Source organism: Prionailurus bengalensis, chromosome C2, assembly GCF_016509475.1.
Source record: "Prionailurus bengalensis isolate Pbe53 chromosome C2, Fcat_Pben_1.1_paternal_pri, whole genome shotgun sequence".
Lineage (NCBI taxonomy): Eukaryota > Metazoa > Chordata > Mammalia > Carnivora > Felidae > Prionailurus > Prionailurus bengalensis.
In genome coordinates, this window is record NC_057350.1 from 300,184 (window position 1) to 318,778 (window position 18,595).

Consider the following 18,595-nt stretch of genomic DNA (forward strand, 5'->3'; position numbering starts at 1 on the left):
ACCGAGGCCTTGACGCCTTCCCCGGGGACCCTTCTCCACGTGGACTATGGGGCAGTGCCAGTGCCAATGTGCAGACAGTTCATCCTCCATTTCTTTCAAAAAACACACTCAGGACTGCATGATAAGTGGTGGATATATGTCACTAAACATATGTCACAACCTACAGGGTCTACAACACCAGAAGGAAACTCAGGGAGCCTGGGTGATGACGTGTCGGTGCACATTCAATGACAGAACAATTGTACACTCTGTGGGGTGGTCAAAATGGGGGAGGCTGTGCACTGTGTGGAGGACAAGCAGCGTATGGGTTCTCTGCACTTGCCACTCAGTTTCGCTGTGAACTGCTCTAAAAATAGTTTACTAATTTAAAAAACATATACTCGGGGAAAAAATTGATACACCATGGTATAATCATATAAAACAACGCCAGAAAGCAGTTAGTTAGAATGAGTCAGTTACCTGTATTAACATAATCATTGCCATAATTCTAAAAACATAGTGTTGAGATTAAAAGCAAGTTTCAGAAGGACTCATACAGATCATTTAAAACATGCAAAATAGCACCATAGATTGCTCAAGGATATATGGAAATGCGGTAAAATAAAAACACCAAGTGCAGGAGAGAAGCTAGCAGGAGGGGAATAGAATCAGCATGAGTGTGGCTTCCACACCCTCTTAATGGTTCTTTGTAAAAAATCTGAAGCTAAATTATGGAAAGAGCCTAAATGTCCATCAACTGATGAATGGATAAAGAAATTGTGGTTTATATACACAATGGAATATTACATGGCAATGAGAAAAAATGAAATATGGCCTTTTGTAGCAACGTGGATGGAACTGGAGAGTGTGATGCCAAGTGAAATAAGCCATACAGAGAAAGACAGATACCATATGGTCTCACTCTTATGTGGATCCTGAGAAACTTAACAGGAACCCATGGGGGAGGGGAAGGAAAAAAAAAAAAAAGAGGTTAGAATGGGAGAGAGCCAAGAGACTGTTAAAAACTGAGAACAAACTGAGGGTTGATGGGGGGTGGGAGGGAGGAGAGGGTGGGTGATGGGTATTGAGGAGGGCACCTTTTGGGATGAGCACTGGGTGTTGTATGGAAACCAATTTGTCAATAAATTTCAGAAAAAAAATAAATAAATAAATAAATAAAAGGAAAAAAAAAATCTGAAGCTAATATGACAAAAATCTTCATTTTTTGAAAAATCAAGCAGCAGGTACATGGGTGTGCATACCATGATTCTGTCAACTTTTCTGTATGTTTGAAATATTCAAAATTAGAAAGAAAATTAAACAAGAAGTGGTCATCCACATTCAACAGTCTCTGACTCTTAAAAGACCTTCAGACTGGATTTTGCGGCTGGCCACGTTGCTCTTCCCCAAGGTCAGAGTCGTCGCTCCATGCAAGTGTCTGCCATATACTCTCTCCAGTCCTCAATAGCTTATCTCATTTACGGGTGCCTGGGTGGCTCAGTCGGTTAAATGTCCAACTTGGGCCCAGGTCATGATCTCACCTTGAGTTTGAGTCCCGTATCAGGCTCCTGTGCTGACAGCTCAGAGCCTGGAGCCTGCTTCGGATTCTGTATCTCCCTTTCTCTCTGCCCCTCCCTGCCTCTCTCTCTCTTCTCTCTCTCTGTCTCTGTCTCTCTCTGTCTCTCTCTCAAAAATAAACATTAAAAAAATTTTTTTTAATAAATAAATAATCTCATTTAGCTGAACATGCATCTAAGACAATCAAGTAAACAGACAGCAACATCACAGAGAAGGATAAGATTTTTCCATAAAAATATGGCTCTTGCCTAACAAGTCTGTATTACATAAATGTGTAAACAGATAATAAACCTTTTAAAAACAGCAAGGCTGGCTCACCCAGCTTGCCCGGTGTAACACCTGACTCTTGACCTCAGAGTTGTGAGTTCAAGCCCCACACTGAGTGTAGAAATTACTTTTTTTAAAAAAAATGACATAATAGGGGCGCCTGGGTGGCTCAGTCGGTTGAGCATCTGACTTCAGCTCAGGTTATGATCTTGCGGTTCGTGAGTTTGAGCCCCACGTCGGGCTCTGTGCTGACAGCTCAGAGCCTGGAGCCTGCTTTGGATTCTCTGTCTTCCTCTCTCTGCCCCTTCCCTGCTCATGCTCTGTCTCTGTCTCTCAAAAATGAATCAACGTTAAAAAAAATTTTTTTTTAAATGACATAATAAAAGATTTGCTCGGACTGCTGTTTTAAAAAAATTAAAAATAAAAAAATAAACATAGCAGACATTTAATGCAAGAATGCTTTTAAACATTACTAGGTGAGATAAAGTCACACTATGATGTGATACTTGTTGGACACTCACGATCAGAACTTGGAATGCTGCTCCTGCAGCTGGAAGGGGAAGTTATACATCGTCCACTCTGGCATCTCCTAACTTTTCAGCTGCACACCTTCTCCTCAGGTGAGCTCTCCCGAGGAGTCTAAGTGGAGAGTCTGCTCTGGCTGAGGCTGGGTTTGGGGTGGGGGGTGGTGCCTGCCTTCCAGGCGCACCCCTCTACCCCCATATAGCTGGCCGCCCTCCCAAGGGGATGGCAGATTCGGGAACACTCCTGAAAACTCTCTACACCATCCTCTCTACACCACCATCTCCCATGACTGTCCCTCCCCGGCTCAGTTCAAAGGACACACTGTCCATCTGTTACTACTCTGCCTCATTCCTATCTTCCCTACCCAGATGGTGCTCGCCGTTCTGATCTACCTTTCTGACTTTCCAGAATCTAGACTGCTGTCCACTTCTTTTTAGTTTTTAAAATTTCTGCCATTTCAATGAGATTTGGGAGAGGAGAGTTAGCATTACCTCATCATGTTCATGAGCATCAACCCAGCACAACTCCATTCCCACAAATGCTTCCCATGTGGAAACCCTCTCCTGCCTCTGCCCATACTCTCGTCCCTCCTGCTCCTGCTGTGGCACCTTCTTCAGTCTCCCCTGTGGCCTCCTGTCTCTGCCTTTCCTTTATGGGTTTGGGTTCCCCAGGGTTTTGTCCTAGGGCCTCTCTGCATGACTCAGTTCTCCCTACGGGGTCATCGTATTCACTTCAATCATGATTTACTGCCACTGACTTCCAAATTTCTACTTTTGGACAAGCCTTTCTAGAAAGTACCAGTCCCGCACATCCAAATGCCCCCTGGTCACCCCACACTCCACAGGTATGAAATGGACATGTTCTCTCCGAGTCCTGTTCTTTGTGAACAGTTCCATCATTTCTCAGTCACCCATTTGGGAAACTCAGGAGTCTCCCTAGACTCCCCTCTGACGTCCCCTTCTTTACACCGAAACCTGTGGATTCTACCTCAGACCACTGTCTCCATTCCACAGCCCATCATCTCTTGCCCCAGATCACTACAACGTGCTCTTTAAGTGTTCTGCTCCCAATTTTGTGCTCCGCCAACCCACTCTCTCCATGCTGCCAGAAAACATTCTCAATCACCAAGTGAGAAAGGGAGGAGAGACAGAAAGACAGAGACAGAGAAAGGTCACACAGGAATATTTCAATTGCTGCTTAATGCCTTTAAAAAAAAAAAAAAAAAAGAACTACCGACTCTATCATTTGTTAAGGAAGACCCACTTAAAATAAAGCACCTGAGAATAGCCATCCCCTTAGCCCTTTTATCAAAACGGAAAATTGGCCATCTGATTCTAAGATTTCACGGGTTCCTGAAAGCACACATGTATCATATTTCAATATTTCCCATTTTCTCCCCATTGTCAAGTACAGGGGTAGAAAGCTGTTTACTTCTTTTCAACAGAATGTCTTCGCAGAGCATACACTCTGCTGTGCTGTCAGATACAGCAGCCAGCAGGCACTGGGGCTGTGAAAGCTGCTGCTGTTCCAGCGCTACTTACTAAAACCTCTGTCCACACTGAAGTGCACTGCCACCACGTTCAGATAGTGCTTCTCTGAACCTGAGGATTCTAATCTATCCCAGCGGTCGGTTTGTCTATCCCCACATAACTCAATACTCCATCTTTATTTATTCATTGCCACAGTGTTTAAGTTTATTTATTTATTTATTTATTTATTTATTTATTTATTTATTTATTTAATTTATTGAGAGAGAGAGAGAGAACAGGAGAGGAGCAGAGAGAGAAGGAGGGAGAGAGAATCCCAAGCTTGACCTCACGGGCCATGAGATCATGATGTGAGCTGAAATCTACAGTTGGTCGTTCAACTGCTCAACCGACTGAGCCACCCAGGAGCCTCTATTGTCACAGTTTTAAAATTACTCTTGGTCATCTCGTAGGGAATGAGCCTGACCTTTGTTCTTTTCTTCCCACTTGAAAAATGTCTCAACTCTTCTGGGAAGTTTACTCTTTTATAAACTCTAGGGTCAGACAATATATAGACAAATTCAGGGACGATAGGCATACCTACACTACTGAGGGTCCTTCCCTACCCCAAAACATGGTATGATACTTTCCACTCTCCTACTTCTGGTCTGCTAAAAGTCCTCAGTAATATGCTGTGAATTTCCAAATGACAGCTGACACATCTCTTGTTGGACATTCCTGGGCACCAGCTTATTTTGTGGCTATTGTGAAAGGGTGGGTTTTTTTCAGCTGATTCCTTCAAACCAGTTACTTGTGGTGTGAAAACACGTTACTGATTCCCTGGGGTGGAACTGCACCCAGCACTTTGGCAGCCTTGTTAATTCTGACGCTTCACCAATTCTCTGGGACTGTTTTGTGTAAGTAAACTTACAGTTTACAAATAGTTTTGTCTCCTCCTTACCAATCGTAATATCAATAGATGTTAGATAACTAGATCTTTATTGTCTTCCTAATTTTATGGGAGTATTTTAAAAATTTAAGTTTACAATTTTTCTTTGAGGGAGAGAGAGTGCACACGAGTGTGGGGAGGGGACAAGAGCTAGGGAGACAGAGGATCCAAAGCAGGCTGTATGCTGACAGCAGACAGCCCGATGCGGGGCTCAAACCCACAGACCTTGACATCATGACCTGAGCCAACAATCACAAGGTCTGGGGGTTTGAGCCCCACATCGGGCTCTGTGCTGACAGCTCAGAGCCTGGAGTCTGCTCTGGATTCTATGTCTCCCTCTCTCTCGGCCCTTCCCCCACTTGCGCGCTCTCTCTCTTTCTCTCAAAAATAAACATTAAAAAAACTTTTAATTTAAATTTTAATGAATTAAAAGTACATTAAATTGACTTTTCAGTTTCCCAGTCCCCCGTATGACTAGTGGCTACCACAGAGGTAATGGCTACAGTGGCTGCAGCACTCAACCTTTCCAACACCACAGAAAATTCTAGAGCTGACAGGTACCTGTCTCAGTCCTACTCACCTCACACATCCACAACACCCACCCGGCTGCAGGAAGCATTTGAGTTTCTTTCAACACTGGTCAAGACTCCAGAGGGCCCAGTCCAGGTTCCTTACCAGGATGCATAAATCCTCCTATAAGCCAAACCCCTGCCTTTCCCACCCTGCTCTCTCTACCCATCTGCCTGGGGAGCATAGTCTGGAAATACTCCAGCCCACCTCAGCTTTGGCTCATCTTCCTTTGTCTAGCATGTTCTTCCCTGTCCTCCTACTACACCCTCTGCACACATGCTTTCAAAATAAAAAGCTGCAGGGGCACCTGGGTGGCTCAGTAGGTTGAGCATCCAACTGTTGGCTTCGGCTCAGGTCATGATCCCAGTGTCGCCCAGTGTGGACAGCTACCCCCAAATGAGTCCCATACCCATTTCACAATACTGCCACTGTTTATGTGTCTTTCCACCCTCACTAGGTCATGAGCATCTTGGCACTCAGTCTGTTGAATACTGTTGAATGACACGATGACACACAGAGTCAGCTTGGTGGCCAGAACGAAATAGCACAGCCAGGGGGCTTAATCATCAAGAAGTTATTTTAGCATCGTTCTTAAGGCTAGAAGTCTGAGCTCAGAGAACCAGCAGGTTTGGTTCTTCCTGAGGCCTGTCTCCATAGCTTGCAGACAGCCACCTTCTCACCTGTCCTCATGTGGCTTTTTCTCTGTGTGCAAGTGCTCCTGGTATCCCCTCCTCTAGTAGGACCCCAGTCCTGCTGGACCAGGCCCACCCTATGACCTGATTTAACCTTAATCACCTCCTTAGAGGCCCTGTCTCCAGATACTGTCACAAGGGGGTGTTGGGCTTCAACAAAGGAATTTGGGCAGACACAATTCAGCCCATGAAACCAAGATTACTTACTAATAAGGCTAGAATATCTCATTTCTAAAACCTTTATCTCTAAAATATCCTAATTTTCGTGTTCCCTGAAAAGGGCTAATCCTTAGCCTCCATCCTCAGAGATAACCAAAGGAAGAAACAAAGCCCAGGAGTTACATAGGAACTTTCTACGATAGGCTTTTTGGAGTTACTTACCTGCTTCAACAAACATGAGTGTGTCCTTTCACATTTCAGATACTCAATTTAAAGGTCTTTTATCAAAGATCCTGGAGAAAAAGTTCTGAAATCTGAAAAGAAATAAAAGATCTTTCTCCGCTATTTCCAAAATGGTAATCTCAAGTCACAGTCAGTATAAACTGAAGGAACGGGATTCTATTCTTTCCTTAAAGCTGAATAACACAAAGCCAAAGTCTGAAAGGAAACCCCTACGTGATTATTGTCCCCCAGTGATTATCTGAGGTACTGCCTCAAAAATCCAGGAAGTCTTAAAAACAGAAGCCATTCATCTCCTGTGTGAAAAAGGAAGAGGGAATTTGGGTACATCACTCAAAATGATTATCAATAAATGACAGAGGCAACTATTTTTAGGTGTTGTGTCTTTTACTGATTACACAGGTTTTTCTTTGCTGTGTAGCATATAATTTCCTAGTCTTTTTAATAGACAAGGGCAATATCAGAAATGTTACATAATCTTTTCTGCAAAGACTGACCCACAAAGATTATGTTATTCTTACTCAGAAGCAACTTCATTGCAAACAAAATGCTATAGCAAGAATTAGTTTTTATTATTATTATTATTATTATTATTATTATTACTTGAGAAAGAGAGAGAGAGCGTGAGCAGGGGAGAGGGGCAGTGAGAGAAAGAATCCCCAGCAGGCCCTATGCTCAGACAGAGCCCAATGCAGGGCTTGATACTAAGACCCTAGGATCGTGACCTGAGCCAAAATCAAGAGTCGAAAGCTCAACTGAGTCACTCAGATGCCTCTATTATTTTTTTTTATTTTTTTTTTTTTAGTAATCTGTACACCCAACATGGGGCTCAAACTCATTAAGATTAAGAGTAGCATGCTCGACTAACTGAACCGGCCAGGCATCCCGGCGAGAATTACTTTTAAAGGGTTTACTAGCAGGGATGCCAGGGTGGCTCGGTCGACTGAGCGCCCAACTCTTGATCTAGGCTCAGGTCACGATCTCGTGGTTTGTGAGACTGAGCCCCACATCAGGCTTTCAGCTGACAGTGTGGAGCCTGCTTGGGATTCTCCCTCTCCTCTCTCTGCCCCTCCCCTGCTCCTGCGCTCTTTCTCTCTCTCTCTCTCTCTCTCTCTGCCCCTTCCCCATTCACATGTGTGCCCTCTCTCCCTCCCTCTCTCATAATAAATAAACTTTAAAAAAAAGATTTACTAGCAGAGCAGAATAAAGTAACTTAATCTTACTTTGTTCCTACCCTTTCTCCAGGTAGGTCATGGTACAGTAACCAAATACTTGGTATGAATTCGTTCTTACTTTATTATTATTATTTTGACATTCATTTTTGAAAGACAGAAAGAGACAGAGTGCGAGTGGGGGAGGGGCAGAGAGAGGAGACACAGAATCCGAAGCAGGCTCCAGACTCTGAGCCGTCAGCACAGAGCCCAACGCGGGGTGCAAACCCATGCACCGTGAGCTCATGACCTGAGCCGAAGTTGGACGCTCAACCGACTAAGCCACCCAGGCATCCCTGTTTTTATTTTAAATAAATGTTGTTTGCATCAGGCAAAACAACACATTAAAAGATGAAATAAAGATGTATTTTCAAAAATTACAACTATTTTCTTACTTTTTAACTAAAACAATGGACCGTTCAACCTAGACCCTGATGATGAGATGGGCACGGCAGCAACATGCTGGCTAACATTCACTGGGGACACACGACGTGAAATGTGGGTGCCAACTATGGGGCACGGTGTGACACTGCTCCCCAAGGCTCATATTTCCATGGGGACATTTCACCAGGCAGAGACTCTTCATTCACACAGACCAGGGCCCCCACTCCAGTCTCTTTTCAAACTTCTAAGTCCTGGAGGCATATTTACCCCACTTTGTGAGACTAAAGGTCTCAAGAGAGAAGGAGCTAAATGACCAATAGTGGCTCCTCAGAAAGCACGACCCAGACCCCACATGCCCCATACCTCAGCAGAAGGCCTGCCCTGGGGAGCGAGGCCAGGTGGCCCTCCCCAAGAAGGCTGTCCTCGAGGCTGCCAACAAGTGCCTCGTGTGAGAAAGGCACAGGCAGCCGGCCAAGAAAGGGTCCCACTCCAGACCCAGCCAGCACTGAGCAGGATGGCAATGCCATTCTCTTCAAGGTCCTTGTGACGACTGAGCGGGGCAGACACTTGGGACAACATTCTCTGGAAGAACCTCCTTACAGTAAGTGCTCCAATGCTAGAGTCACACAAGGGAGGTGGGTTTTCAGTACCACTGGTCAATCTTCAATAGAACCAGCTCTTAATTAGTAGTCAGGAATAGGTCAGGCACAAACGCCCATAGAACTCACAGGGAAGGGGCTCTAGCATCAGCATACCAAATTTGTGATCCTCTCAGTACCTGTCACATGAATGAAGCATTTAATGAACGTGTCCTGTCCGCAGTAGTGAATGCATTCCTCAAAGTCATCTTGAAACAGCGAAACAAGCCAACCAGCTGGCGTCACTGTTGTCATGGTGAGCGCATTCTGACCAGTTCTTCCTTGAATCAATGAACAAGTGCGTTTTCCCTCAAATCCAGTCACCCTTCTTTCTCTTCCCCATCTCGCCCCCGTGCGTGCGGGCAGCACCTCAAACCGAAGCCCAGTACTCACGTCTTGACTCCTTGCCGCCTTCCCCACCGGCGCCCGTCAGCCAATTCCTTCCATTTCTCTTTCGGGCCCAGTGGCTTCTCGCCCCACAACGGCTGCCATTTCTCAGGCAGCAGCGCCTGCCTCCTAAGTGATCTGAACCCAGCTCACTCTTGCCTCCCTGCAATCCATTCCTGACACCACAGCTGGTGAGTCTTCAAGGACATAAACCGTCAAAGCAGCAGAAGCTCCAGGGGCCACTCATCACACTTAAAGTAGAAACCAGTAGATCCCCAGGCTCGGCCTAGGCTCAGGGGGCCTAGGCTCAGGCGGCGTTTCAGGCCAATCTCCTTCAAGCCGCCCACCTTCTCATCGCCCAACTGGTTGGGATGCTCCCTCCCCAGTCACGTGGAGGCACCTGCCCAGAGGTGTTTTCTGACCACTGGTCTAAAACCACATCCCCAAGTCCCAGTTGTTGGCTTTCTTTACAGCAGAGCCTGGGTTTATGTAGGTCAGTGGACGTGGATGACATGGCAGCGGCTCTGGTGCCAGGGACACAGAGGACAACAAGGCAGGTTCGGCCCCAGCTCTCATGAAGTATCGTGAAGGACCACTAAACCAGAATCAGCCACAGGCAAGAGGGTCCTGAGAAGAGTGAACAATTCAATTCAATACACACTGACCAACAACTATGTGACAGGTACAGTCTCGGAGTGCAGACCATTGATAAGGGAGATAGACACGCAAACCAACACCACCAGATAAATCAGCCTTTCAACCTGGGTCTAGACCAGAGAGCCCCGATGGCAGTTTAGGGCCTCTGAGAAGCAGATGCTAAGACAGGATAGACATGCAAGAGACATGCAAGCGATTTACGTGGGAAGTGCAGGTGAAGGAGGGAGCCAGAGGAGGCCAGAAAGTTGTCTGACAAGATGCAGGTGATCCCTTGCAGAGGGGAGAGGAAAGGAAGGCAGAGTGGGTAGAAAAAGTCTTAGACTCCACACAGCTCTAAGAAAGTTTCAGTCCAGTGTGGAATCCTGGAGCCAAAGTCCCCAGCAGAAGCCTCAGGCTTCCAGGAAGGAGCCTGCTTTTGTATTCCTGCAATGGAAGTGGGGCTCAGCGTGAAGCTGGTGTGGACCCACAACCCAGAGGTGAGGCCACAGGTGGATACGGCCACTGTGGGGCTCAGAACAACCTACTAGATCACACTTGAGACTTGAGCCTCACATCAGCAGGGACTCCACTGGTAGTTTCTTCCTGGTAGTTTAGGCAACAAAGACCAAATTCTGGTTCAATGGCTCCCTGAGGCACAGGTCTGTCCTGCTGACGGATGGCTTCACTGAATCTGAAAAACTATTGACAAAAAGCTAAGTATTCAGTCAACCACAGATGATTCTTGATTTCAAATTGAAAATAGGAGGGGGTGACTGGGTGGCTCAGTTAGTTAAGCATCAACCTCAGCTCAGGTCATGATCTCGAGGTCCCTGAGCTCGAGCCCCGCATCAGGCTCTGTGCTGACAGCTCAGAGCCTAGAGCCTGCTTCAGATTCTGTGTCTCCCTCTCTCTCTGTCCCTCCCCATCTCACGCTGTCTCTCTCTCTCTTAAAAATAAACATTAAAATAAAATAAAATAAAATAAAATAAAATAAAATAAAATAAAATAAAATAAAATAAAAAATAGGAGGGTGCCTAGGTGGCGCAGTCAGTTGAGCATCTGACTCTTGGTTTTGGTTCAGGTCATGACCTCACAGCCATAAAACTGAGGCCCCATTGGGCTCCATGCTGGGTGTGGAGCCTGCTTAAGATTCTCTCTGTCTCTCTCTGTCTCTCTCTCTCTGTCTCTCTCTCTGTCTCTCTCTCTCTCTCTTTCTCTCTCTCCCTCCCCCCTGCGCCTCCCCCACTCACACACACGTGTGCCCTCTCTCCAAAAAAAAAAAAAAAAAAACAAACTGTGAAACAAAACAAAACAAAACTGAAAATGGGGTGCCTGATTGGCTTCATCAGTGGAGCATGCAACTCTTGATCTCAGGGTCATGAGTTCTAGCTCTACATTGGGTATGGAGCCTACTTAAAATAAAAATTGAAATAAAAAATTAAATAAAACTGAAAATAAATACCATGTGTAGTTTTTGCCCTTTTATTAATTAAATAATCATTCATTAAAACGCCTAAAATATGCTAGGTACTGAGGACATAAAGATGAACAGACCAAAACCTCCTCTTGAAGTGTTCCCTATGACGTAGCAAAGAAAAACAAGCAAACAAATACAACAGTGTGATAAATCCTACGACAGGGACACAATGAGTGCTACGGGGACACAGAAGAGTAGGCACCTAACTGGAGAAGGGTGGGTGGTGTTTCTTAGAGGAAGGCAGAACTCCAAAGAGAAAGTGAAGTTTAAACTTAAGTCCTAAAACAAAGGCAGGAATTCAACAGTACAGAATAGTTGGCAATGAAATGTGCAAAGTTTTAGGATATTAAAACTGAAATCAGGGGCGCCTGGGTGGCTCAGTCGGTTAAGCGTCCAACTTCGGCCTCAGGTCATGATCTCACAGTCAGTGAGTTCGGGTCCCGCATCGGGCTCTGTGCTGACAGCTCAGAGCCTAGAGCCTGCTTCAGATTCTGTGTCTCCCTCGCTCTCTGCCCCTCCCCCACTCACGCTCTGTCTCTGTCTCTCAAAGATGAATAAATGTTAAAAAAAAAATTGTTTTAAACTGAAATCATAGTACTGATATTCTTTTAAAAATTTATAAATCAAAATTCTCTAAGAAGAAAATTCATACATGTATATATATTTTTAATGTTTATTTATTTTTGAGAGAGACAGAGAGACAGAAAGACAGAGTGCAAGCAGGGAAGGGGCAGAGAGAGAGGGAGACACACAATCCAAAGCAGGCTCCAGGCTCTAAGCTATCAGCACAGAGCCTGACACGGGGCTCGAATCCACAAGCCATAAATAAGACCATGACCTGAGCCGAAGTCGGACACCCAACCGACTGAGCCACCCAGGCGCCCCAAGAAAAAAAAACTGTAAACAGACAACTGTGCTAGAATGATTCACTACAAATAGAAAAAAATTCTAAAGGAAATATTCCTGAATCATACAAGGTATAATTTTTACAGTAAAAAAATTTTAAGTATTATTTTTAGAGATTTTCACACGTTTTATGAATTGAAAGATCTGACTGACTTTACATATACAACCAGAAATCCTTCTTACACCAGGAAAAAGCTAAAAAATATGTTACAAAAAGTATAAAGAAAAAGATAATGGCATCTGGTATTTCCTTAAAAACTCTGTTAGAGTTGCACGGACTGGCACTGCTCAAAGGTTTTAGGCTCAGGACCCCTTCACGCTCTTAAAAATTACTGAGGACTCCGGAGAGTTTTTGTTTGTATGTGTTATACTGATCAACGTTTACCATATTAGAAATTAAAACGGTAAAAATTTTAAAATATTTAATTCACTGAAATTTTTTATAATAAGCTATGTTAACATAAACATATTTTTAATAAAAAGTAGTAGATTTCCAAAGCCAAAAACATTCAGTGAGTACGGGTATTGTTTTCCTTTTACAAACCCCTTTAGTACCTGGCTTTATAGAAAACAGTTGGATAGATTCTCTTATCAGAATCAACACCAATCTTGTTGCAACATGTGGCTTCATTTGAAGTCAGATCCCGCCTCACACACACGTATGTGTTGGAAAAGGGAAAGGTGTTTCGGTAGCCTCTTGAGGTCATTGTGGACATTCTTCTATGACACCACACCACCAAAACTAGGCAAGTGGTAGGTAGTTTCCCACTGAATAGTTGCAATGTTGAGTCTAAAACCTATCAATGAACTTTTCAGAACTTTTCCTACTGTTACATTACAACCCAATGGTTGTATCTTTTACCCATGCACAAATTTGTAACATGATACCTTGATATTTAGAAAACACCGGTTCACAGGGCTCCTGGGTGGCTCAGTCAGTTGAGCGACTTTGGTGCAGGTCATGATCTCACGGTTCATGAATCCAAGCCCCGAATCGGGCTTGTTGCCGTCAGCCTGTCAGCACAGAGCCTGCTTTGGATCCTTTATCCCCCTCTCTCTACCCCTACCCCGCTTGCGCTCTCTCAAAAATAAATAAACATTGAAAAAAGAAAATACTGGTTCACAGAATTATGTAGATCTTCCTAATGTGGACACATTTCACTATATGATATCAAATACACTAATACTGCCACTGATCTCATCAAAAAGTATTTAATGTAATAGGAAGTTGTCATGCTCATGGTACAGATAAGTTTTATAAAATTTAAATTTTTGTTCAAAAACACAAATAGTACCATTGACCACAAATTCTGCCAGCTGTTGTTCTCTTTCATTCACGTTCTAGAAAATGTCCATCAACTATCCAAGTCTCAATAACTACAGTTTATCTACAACCCACTTTCTGAAGCAAAAATAGCATTCTGCGACAAAAGTCATTAGCTCATTTTGTAACTCAAAATACACAACCGCTATTCCTCAAAACAGGCCCTGTACCTCTCTGTGTGGCACCTCTCATTTCCTCACACAGACTCTTAAAAAGACAAGTATTCAAGGGTTGAGATTTAAGAAAATTAATGTTTATTGCTTCAGCAGTAAAAGGCAGGCTATGTTTAAGTCAAAGTGGGGAGTTGGTGAAGAAAGCAACGATGTCAGTATGATTGGGGGCCCTGGCCTCAATTGGTGCTAAGGTACCAGCATCGCTGGTCTATCAATACGAACCCAGAGAAAACAGCCATGACATCTTCGTGTTATTATGAAAAGTTATTACGAAAAGTCTTCCCTCACAGGCCCCCAGAAAGGGCCTCAGAGACCCCCAGAGGTCAGTGAACCACTGTTTAGGAAGCACCAGCAGATTACTTCTGAAAGGAAACCTAGGAAATGGATAGCAGAGAACACTGCTAGAGAGGTGTGGAGGGGGGGTTGCATGCGCATGTGCACGCGTGCACACACACACACACACACACTCATTCACTCGCTCTATCCTACATTTCCTTGGAACCGCTTCACTTCTCTGCCACCTGTATCTGCACGACTTTTTAATATAACCGTGTGCAAAGCTGATCCATGAAGAAACAGAGCTAACCCTGACCTCTGACAGCTGAAACATTAGCTAGTGTCCAGTGCGCACTCAACAATCACTGAATGTACAAATAACAAATACAAAAAACAAAAAGTGGCAAGAATTCCAAAAGTGGGAGCAAGTGCGATGAGAGTTGCAAGAAAGTAGCCACATGAGAGATGATCAAGAAAGGCTCCAAATAAGAAGGCATTTGGGTTGGGCTTTGATGGGTGAAAAGAATTTGGACATGAGAACTTTAATACACCACAAAATATTTACAAAGCACAACACATGTTTACTGACATAAAGGCAAGGTCAGGCTACCATTTGAAAATGAAGAATTAGGGGCGCCTGGGTGGCGCAGTCGGTTAAGCGTCCGACTTCAGCCAGGTCACGATCTCGCGGTCCGTGAGTTCGAGCCCCGCGTCGGGCTCTGGGCTGATGGCTCAGAGCCTGGAGCCTGTTTCCGATTCTGTGTCTCCCTCTCTCTCTGCCCTTCCCCCGTTCATGCTCTGTCTCTCTCTGTCCCAAAAATAAGTAAAAAATGTTGAAAAAAAAAAAAAAAAAGAAAATGAAGAATTATATCACAAATTATAGACATTAAAGACATTTAAAGAGGAAAACAGCTTTGTGAAGAAGTCCCTTCCTCTGCACACACAGAGCTTCCCCCTTTTTCACTTGCCTGCATCCAGGCTGCGGCCCCTGCATTGACAGAATGCAATAAAACAAGAACCAGACTAGAGTTAAAGCTTTGAAATAGACGCGTTAACCTGAATAAAGAAACGGGAGTGGAGCAAATGTAGTCTATTATGTAGGAACTTCCATTCTAAGCCACCGCAGGCCACTAAAACAAAGCACAAACTTCACACCACCATCCATGTGTCTAGAGCAGCTGGGCAGCAATAGCCCCAAGACACTAGGTGGCACCAATTGGGAGGTATACAGGAGGCCAAACCCAAGTTCATGGCTGTTATTATTGGATGGAGATTCACGGACACTTACCAGATGCCAGCCACCGTGTGAAGACGCCAAAAGTCTGCCTAAGATGCAGTCCCTATCACAAAGCATCTCCAAGTCCAACAGGGAGGCCCTGTGTCAACAACAGTCACAACACAAACTGAAAAAGCCAGCATCAAAGGTATGGAAACACCCCGGGAGCAGGGCCAAGCATGACTGTGCCCGAATAATCACTGACCTATTTGGGCCAAAAGAAAGGTGTCAAGCCAGTCTAGAAGCTGGGACACAAGCCAGGGCTCCCGCCTCCCCGGCTGCTGCTTCACTCCATTCTTTCTTTTGAACGCTCTGTTCCCCACCTTCCTCAGCTTCAGCTATGTTTCCAGGTTCCTCCCCACTTACATATAATGTTATACCCTTACTTATCTATCCATCCTCCACACAGGTCTGAAATGACGACGGCAGAAACACATTCAACAGACAAAAAGCACTTTTTCATTGAAGTACTTGTACTATCATACAAATCACCAAATTCTTGAGGATCCAATCTCGTCTGTCAACTCCCTAGAAAGCACTCAAACACACAACCACAAAACAAGAATTGAGGGAATAACAAATCCACTGGAGTAGAAATTAGGAGTGATCTGCAAAAACATCTGAAATATGTAAAGCCTAAACTGCATCTACACGATTTTCCCTTGATGAAGAGCTGTAACAAATTCAGGACAGTACTTCCTGTCAGAACCATTCCTAATTCAAGCTTTTCAGACTTCTCAAGAGCATCTAATCACAAAGAACCCTCAAATCCACCCACTTCTTATTGCACTTCCAGTAAAAAAAAAAAAAAAAAAAAAAAAAGTGTCACATATCATAGAGCCTTAAAAAATTTCAATGCTGAATTCAAAACAGTTGCAGGTAGATGCCATATTATCTGTAAAAGAAAGATAACCACCTACCACTCTGAGGTCGGTGGAGATTAAATGAGTTAGTCCAAGCAAGTACATATTTACTTATTAGATGGTTGTTTCAAAACTTCCCTACCCCAACCTGAGCCAAACATATCAACCTGAAACTTAAAGTAAGAATAACCGGACTACGGAAAAAATGGATTGTAAAAACCGAAAATGCATTTAAGTTTTGAAAACAGTTACATAGATGCTTTTCTTCAAAGGCTGCAAGGCTGCCCTGATACTGGGCAAAAACTTGCTCTTCCCGCAGTGAATCCAAACAGAACATCAGGACACAAGTCTTGGGCACGAGGTAACGTCTAGACGGGGAAAGCCACCCACCTCTGAGGGGGAATCACTCCAGTCTATTTTTAACAAACATTTATTGAATTTTTTTTTTTTTTAATTTTTAAAAATTCCGAAAATGGGGCAACAACAACCTCCTTCCAAGTGTTAGGCGCTTGGCATATGTTATTTTAGCCGTAACAATCCGGAGACTCAGGTGCTGTTCTAACCGCGCTCTACAGCGGAGGAAACTGACACACAAGGCTGGAGTTGGGCTCACGGGTCCACACTCCACGCCAGCAGCAGCTGCCCAGGTACAGCCACCCTCAGGAAGCTCAGACCTGCAGCCTAAACCTTGGATACACACCGCCTACTGCTTGGACAGACACAAAAAACAACAAAAACCAAAAAACAAAAAACGGTCATTCCCGTCGAGACTCACGTGCTTTAGGCCAAACCACGCAAACAGCAGGGCACAGAGACCCGCCGGAAACCCAAAGGCTGGGGGCAGAGGAAGGGGGGATCCGATCTCCGGATGAGGGCCGGGAGGGGGCCCCAGGATCCGAGATGAGGGCCAGGCAGGATCCAGGTCGGGGTCTTGGGGTCCTGGGGTGAGGGCAGGGAGGGGCTCCCGGGGTCCGTGGTGAGGGCTCGCGGAATCCGGGCTGGAGTCTGGGGTCCCGGGATCCGAGGTGAGGGCAGGACGGGGGTCTCGGGGTCCCGGGTGAGGGCCGGGAGGGAATCGGGCCGGGGTCTGGGGTCCCAGGGTGAAGGCAAGGTGGGGGTGCCGGAGTCCGGGCTGGGAAGGGGTCCCGGGGCGGGGGGGTGGGGGCGTGAGGGCAGGGCGGGATGCTGGCCAGGGTCCCGGGGTCCGAGGTGAGGGCCGGACGGGATCCGGGCTGGGGACTGGGGTCCCGGGGTCCGAGGTGAGGGCAGGGCGGGGGTGTCGGGGTCCGAGGTGAGGGAAGGGCAGGGGTCTCAGGGCTCGGGGTGAGGGCAGGACGGGATCCGGGCTGGGGACTGGGGTCCCGGGGTCTGAGGTGAGGGCAGGGCGGGGGTCTCGGGGTCCGGAGTGAGGGCCGGGCGGGATCCGGGCTGGAGTCTGGGGTCCCGGGGTGCGAGGTGAGGGGAGGGCAGAGGGTCCGGGGCTAGGGGTCTCGGGGTCCGAGGTGAGGGCAGGGCAGAGGTCCCGGGGTCAGGGGTGAGGGTAAGGAGGGATCCGGGCCAGTGTCGGGGGTCCCGGGTGAGGGCCGGGGGCAGGGCCGCTCACCTTCCGACAGCTCCAGCTCCAGCTCCGCCAGGCTCTCCCGCACCTCGGCGGGCAGCGGCACCGCCTCCAGCGCACACCCGCGGTCAGCCATGGCCCGCTTGGCCGCGCCCCGCGGATGACCAGGCCGGATCGCGCCCGGGGTGGGGGGGCTGGGGCCGCGTTCCCGGCCGGGCCAGGGCCGGGCGGTGGCGGCGCAGGCGAAGCCTACCTCGCTCCCCTCAGCCCCGCGACCCGCATCGGCCCGGCGGGGAGCTGAGGCGGCGGGGCAGGGGCGCGGCCCGAGCGGCTGCGCACCGGCGCGGGCGCGGGCGCGGGCGCGGGGCGCGGGCGCGGGCGCGGGCGCGGGCGCGGGGCGCGGGCGCGGGCGCGGGCGCGGGCGCGGGCGCGGGGCGCGGGCGCGGGCGCGGGCGCGGGACCCACGGCCACCCCGCGCGCTCCCGGCCGCCTGGCAAGCCCTACATGGAGTGCGCGTGCGCGGCGAGAAGGGCGGGAGGGAGAGTGCGCTTGCGCGGCAGGTCGCGGGCGGGTTTGGCGTCCCCGGCCCGCCCAGCAACACCGAAGACTCGCCCCCATTGGCCCCGAGGATGCAGCGAGGGCACTGCGGGGTCTCATTGGAAGAGGCCGGCAGACAAGATTGTCACCTGGGCTCAGTCGCTGCTTGAGTCCGTCTAGCACCCGCTGGATTCCGCGGTGGCTTCCTTCCTGGGCTGGAGTCTCAGACCTCAGGCAGGGACTCTCCTCCGAGTTTGGGGTCTGGGGCCCCGGCGGCTGCGCAGGCACTGCCCACTGGGATGAGAGCAGCCAGTCAGTCAGTTCGTGTGTGACCCTGCAGGCCCTGTAAGCGGTCCCTTCAGCTTCACTGTTGGGGCTTTTCACCGATTCCCAGTAGCCTTGCTGGGACAGCCTCTGCACACTTTGAATGCCCTGGCTTTGCGTTCCTGCTCTCAGAGTAGCAGATATTTACAGGGGCCCCCTTGTGAGCCAGACATTTCCCCCAGGGCTTTGTATGTATTAAC

The 18,595-nt window shown here is 47.2% G+C and overlaps 1 protein-coding gene across 8 annotated transcripts in view; it reads right to left on the reverse strand.

Annotated features, from left to right (window-relative positions):
- DIP2A (disco interacting protein 2 homolog A) overlaps positions 1–17,881 on the reverse strand; it is a 116,908-nt gene extending 99,027 nt beyond the window's left edge. For 4 of the 8 annotated variants that reach the window (XM_043593338.1, XM_043593336.1, XM_043593337.1 and 1 more), the window contains exon 1: positions 17,580–17,879. In XM_043593338.1, the coding sequence (XP_043449273.1) occupies positions 17,580–17,670 (91 nt within the window). In that variant the 5' untranslated portion in view covers positions 17,671–17,879. Of the gene's footprint in view, positions 1–17,579 lie in introns of all 8 variants that reach the window. The other 4 variants (XM_043593339.1, XM_043593335.1, XM_043593342.1 and 1 more) reach the window with 2 other exon arrangements.
- Positions 17,882–18,595: the final 714 nt, after the last annotated feature.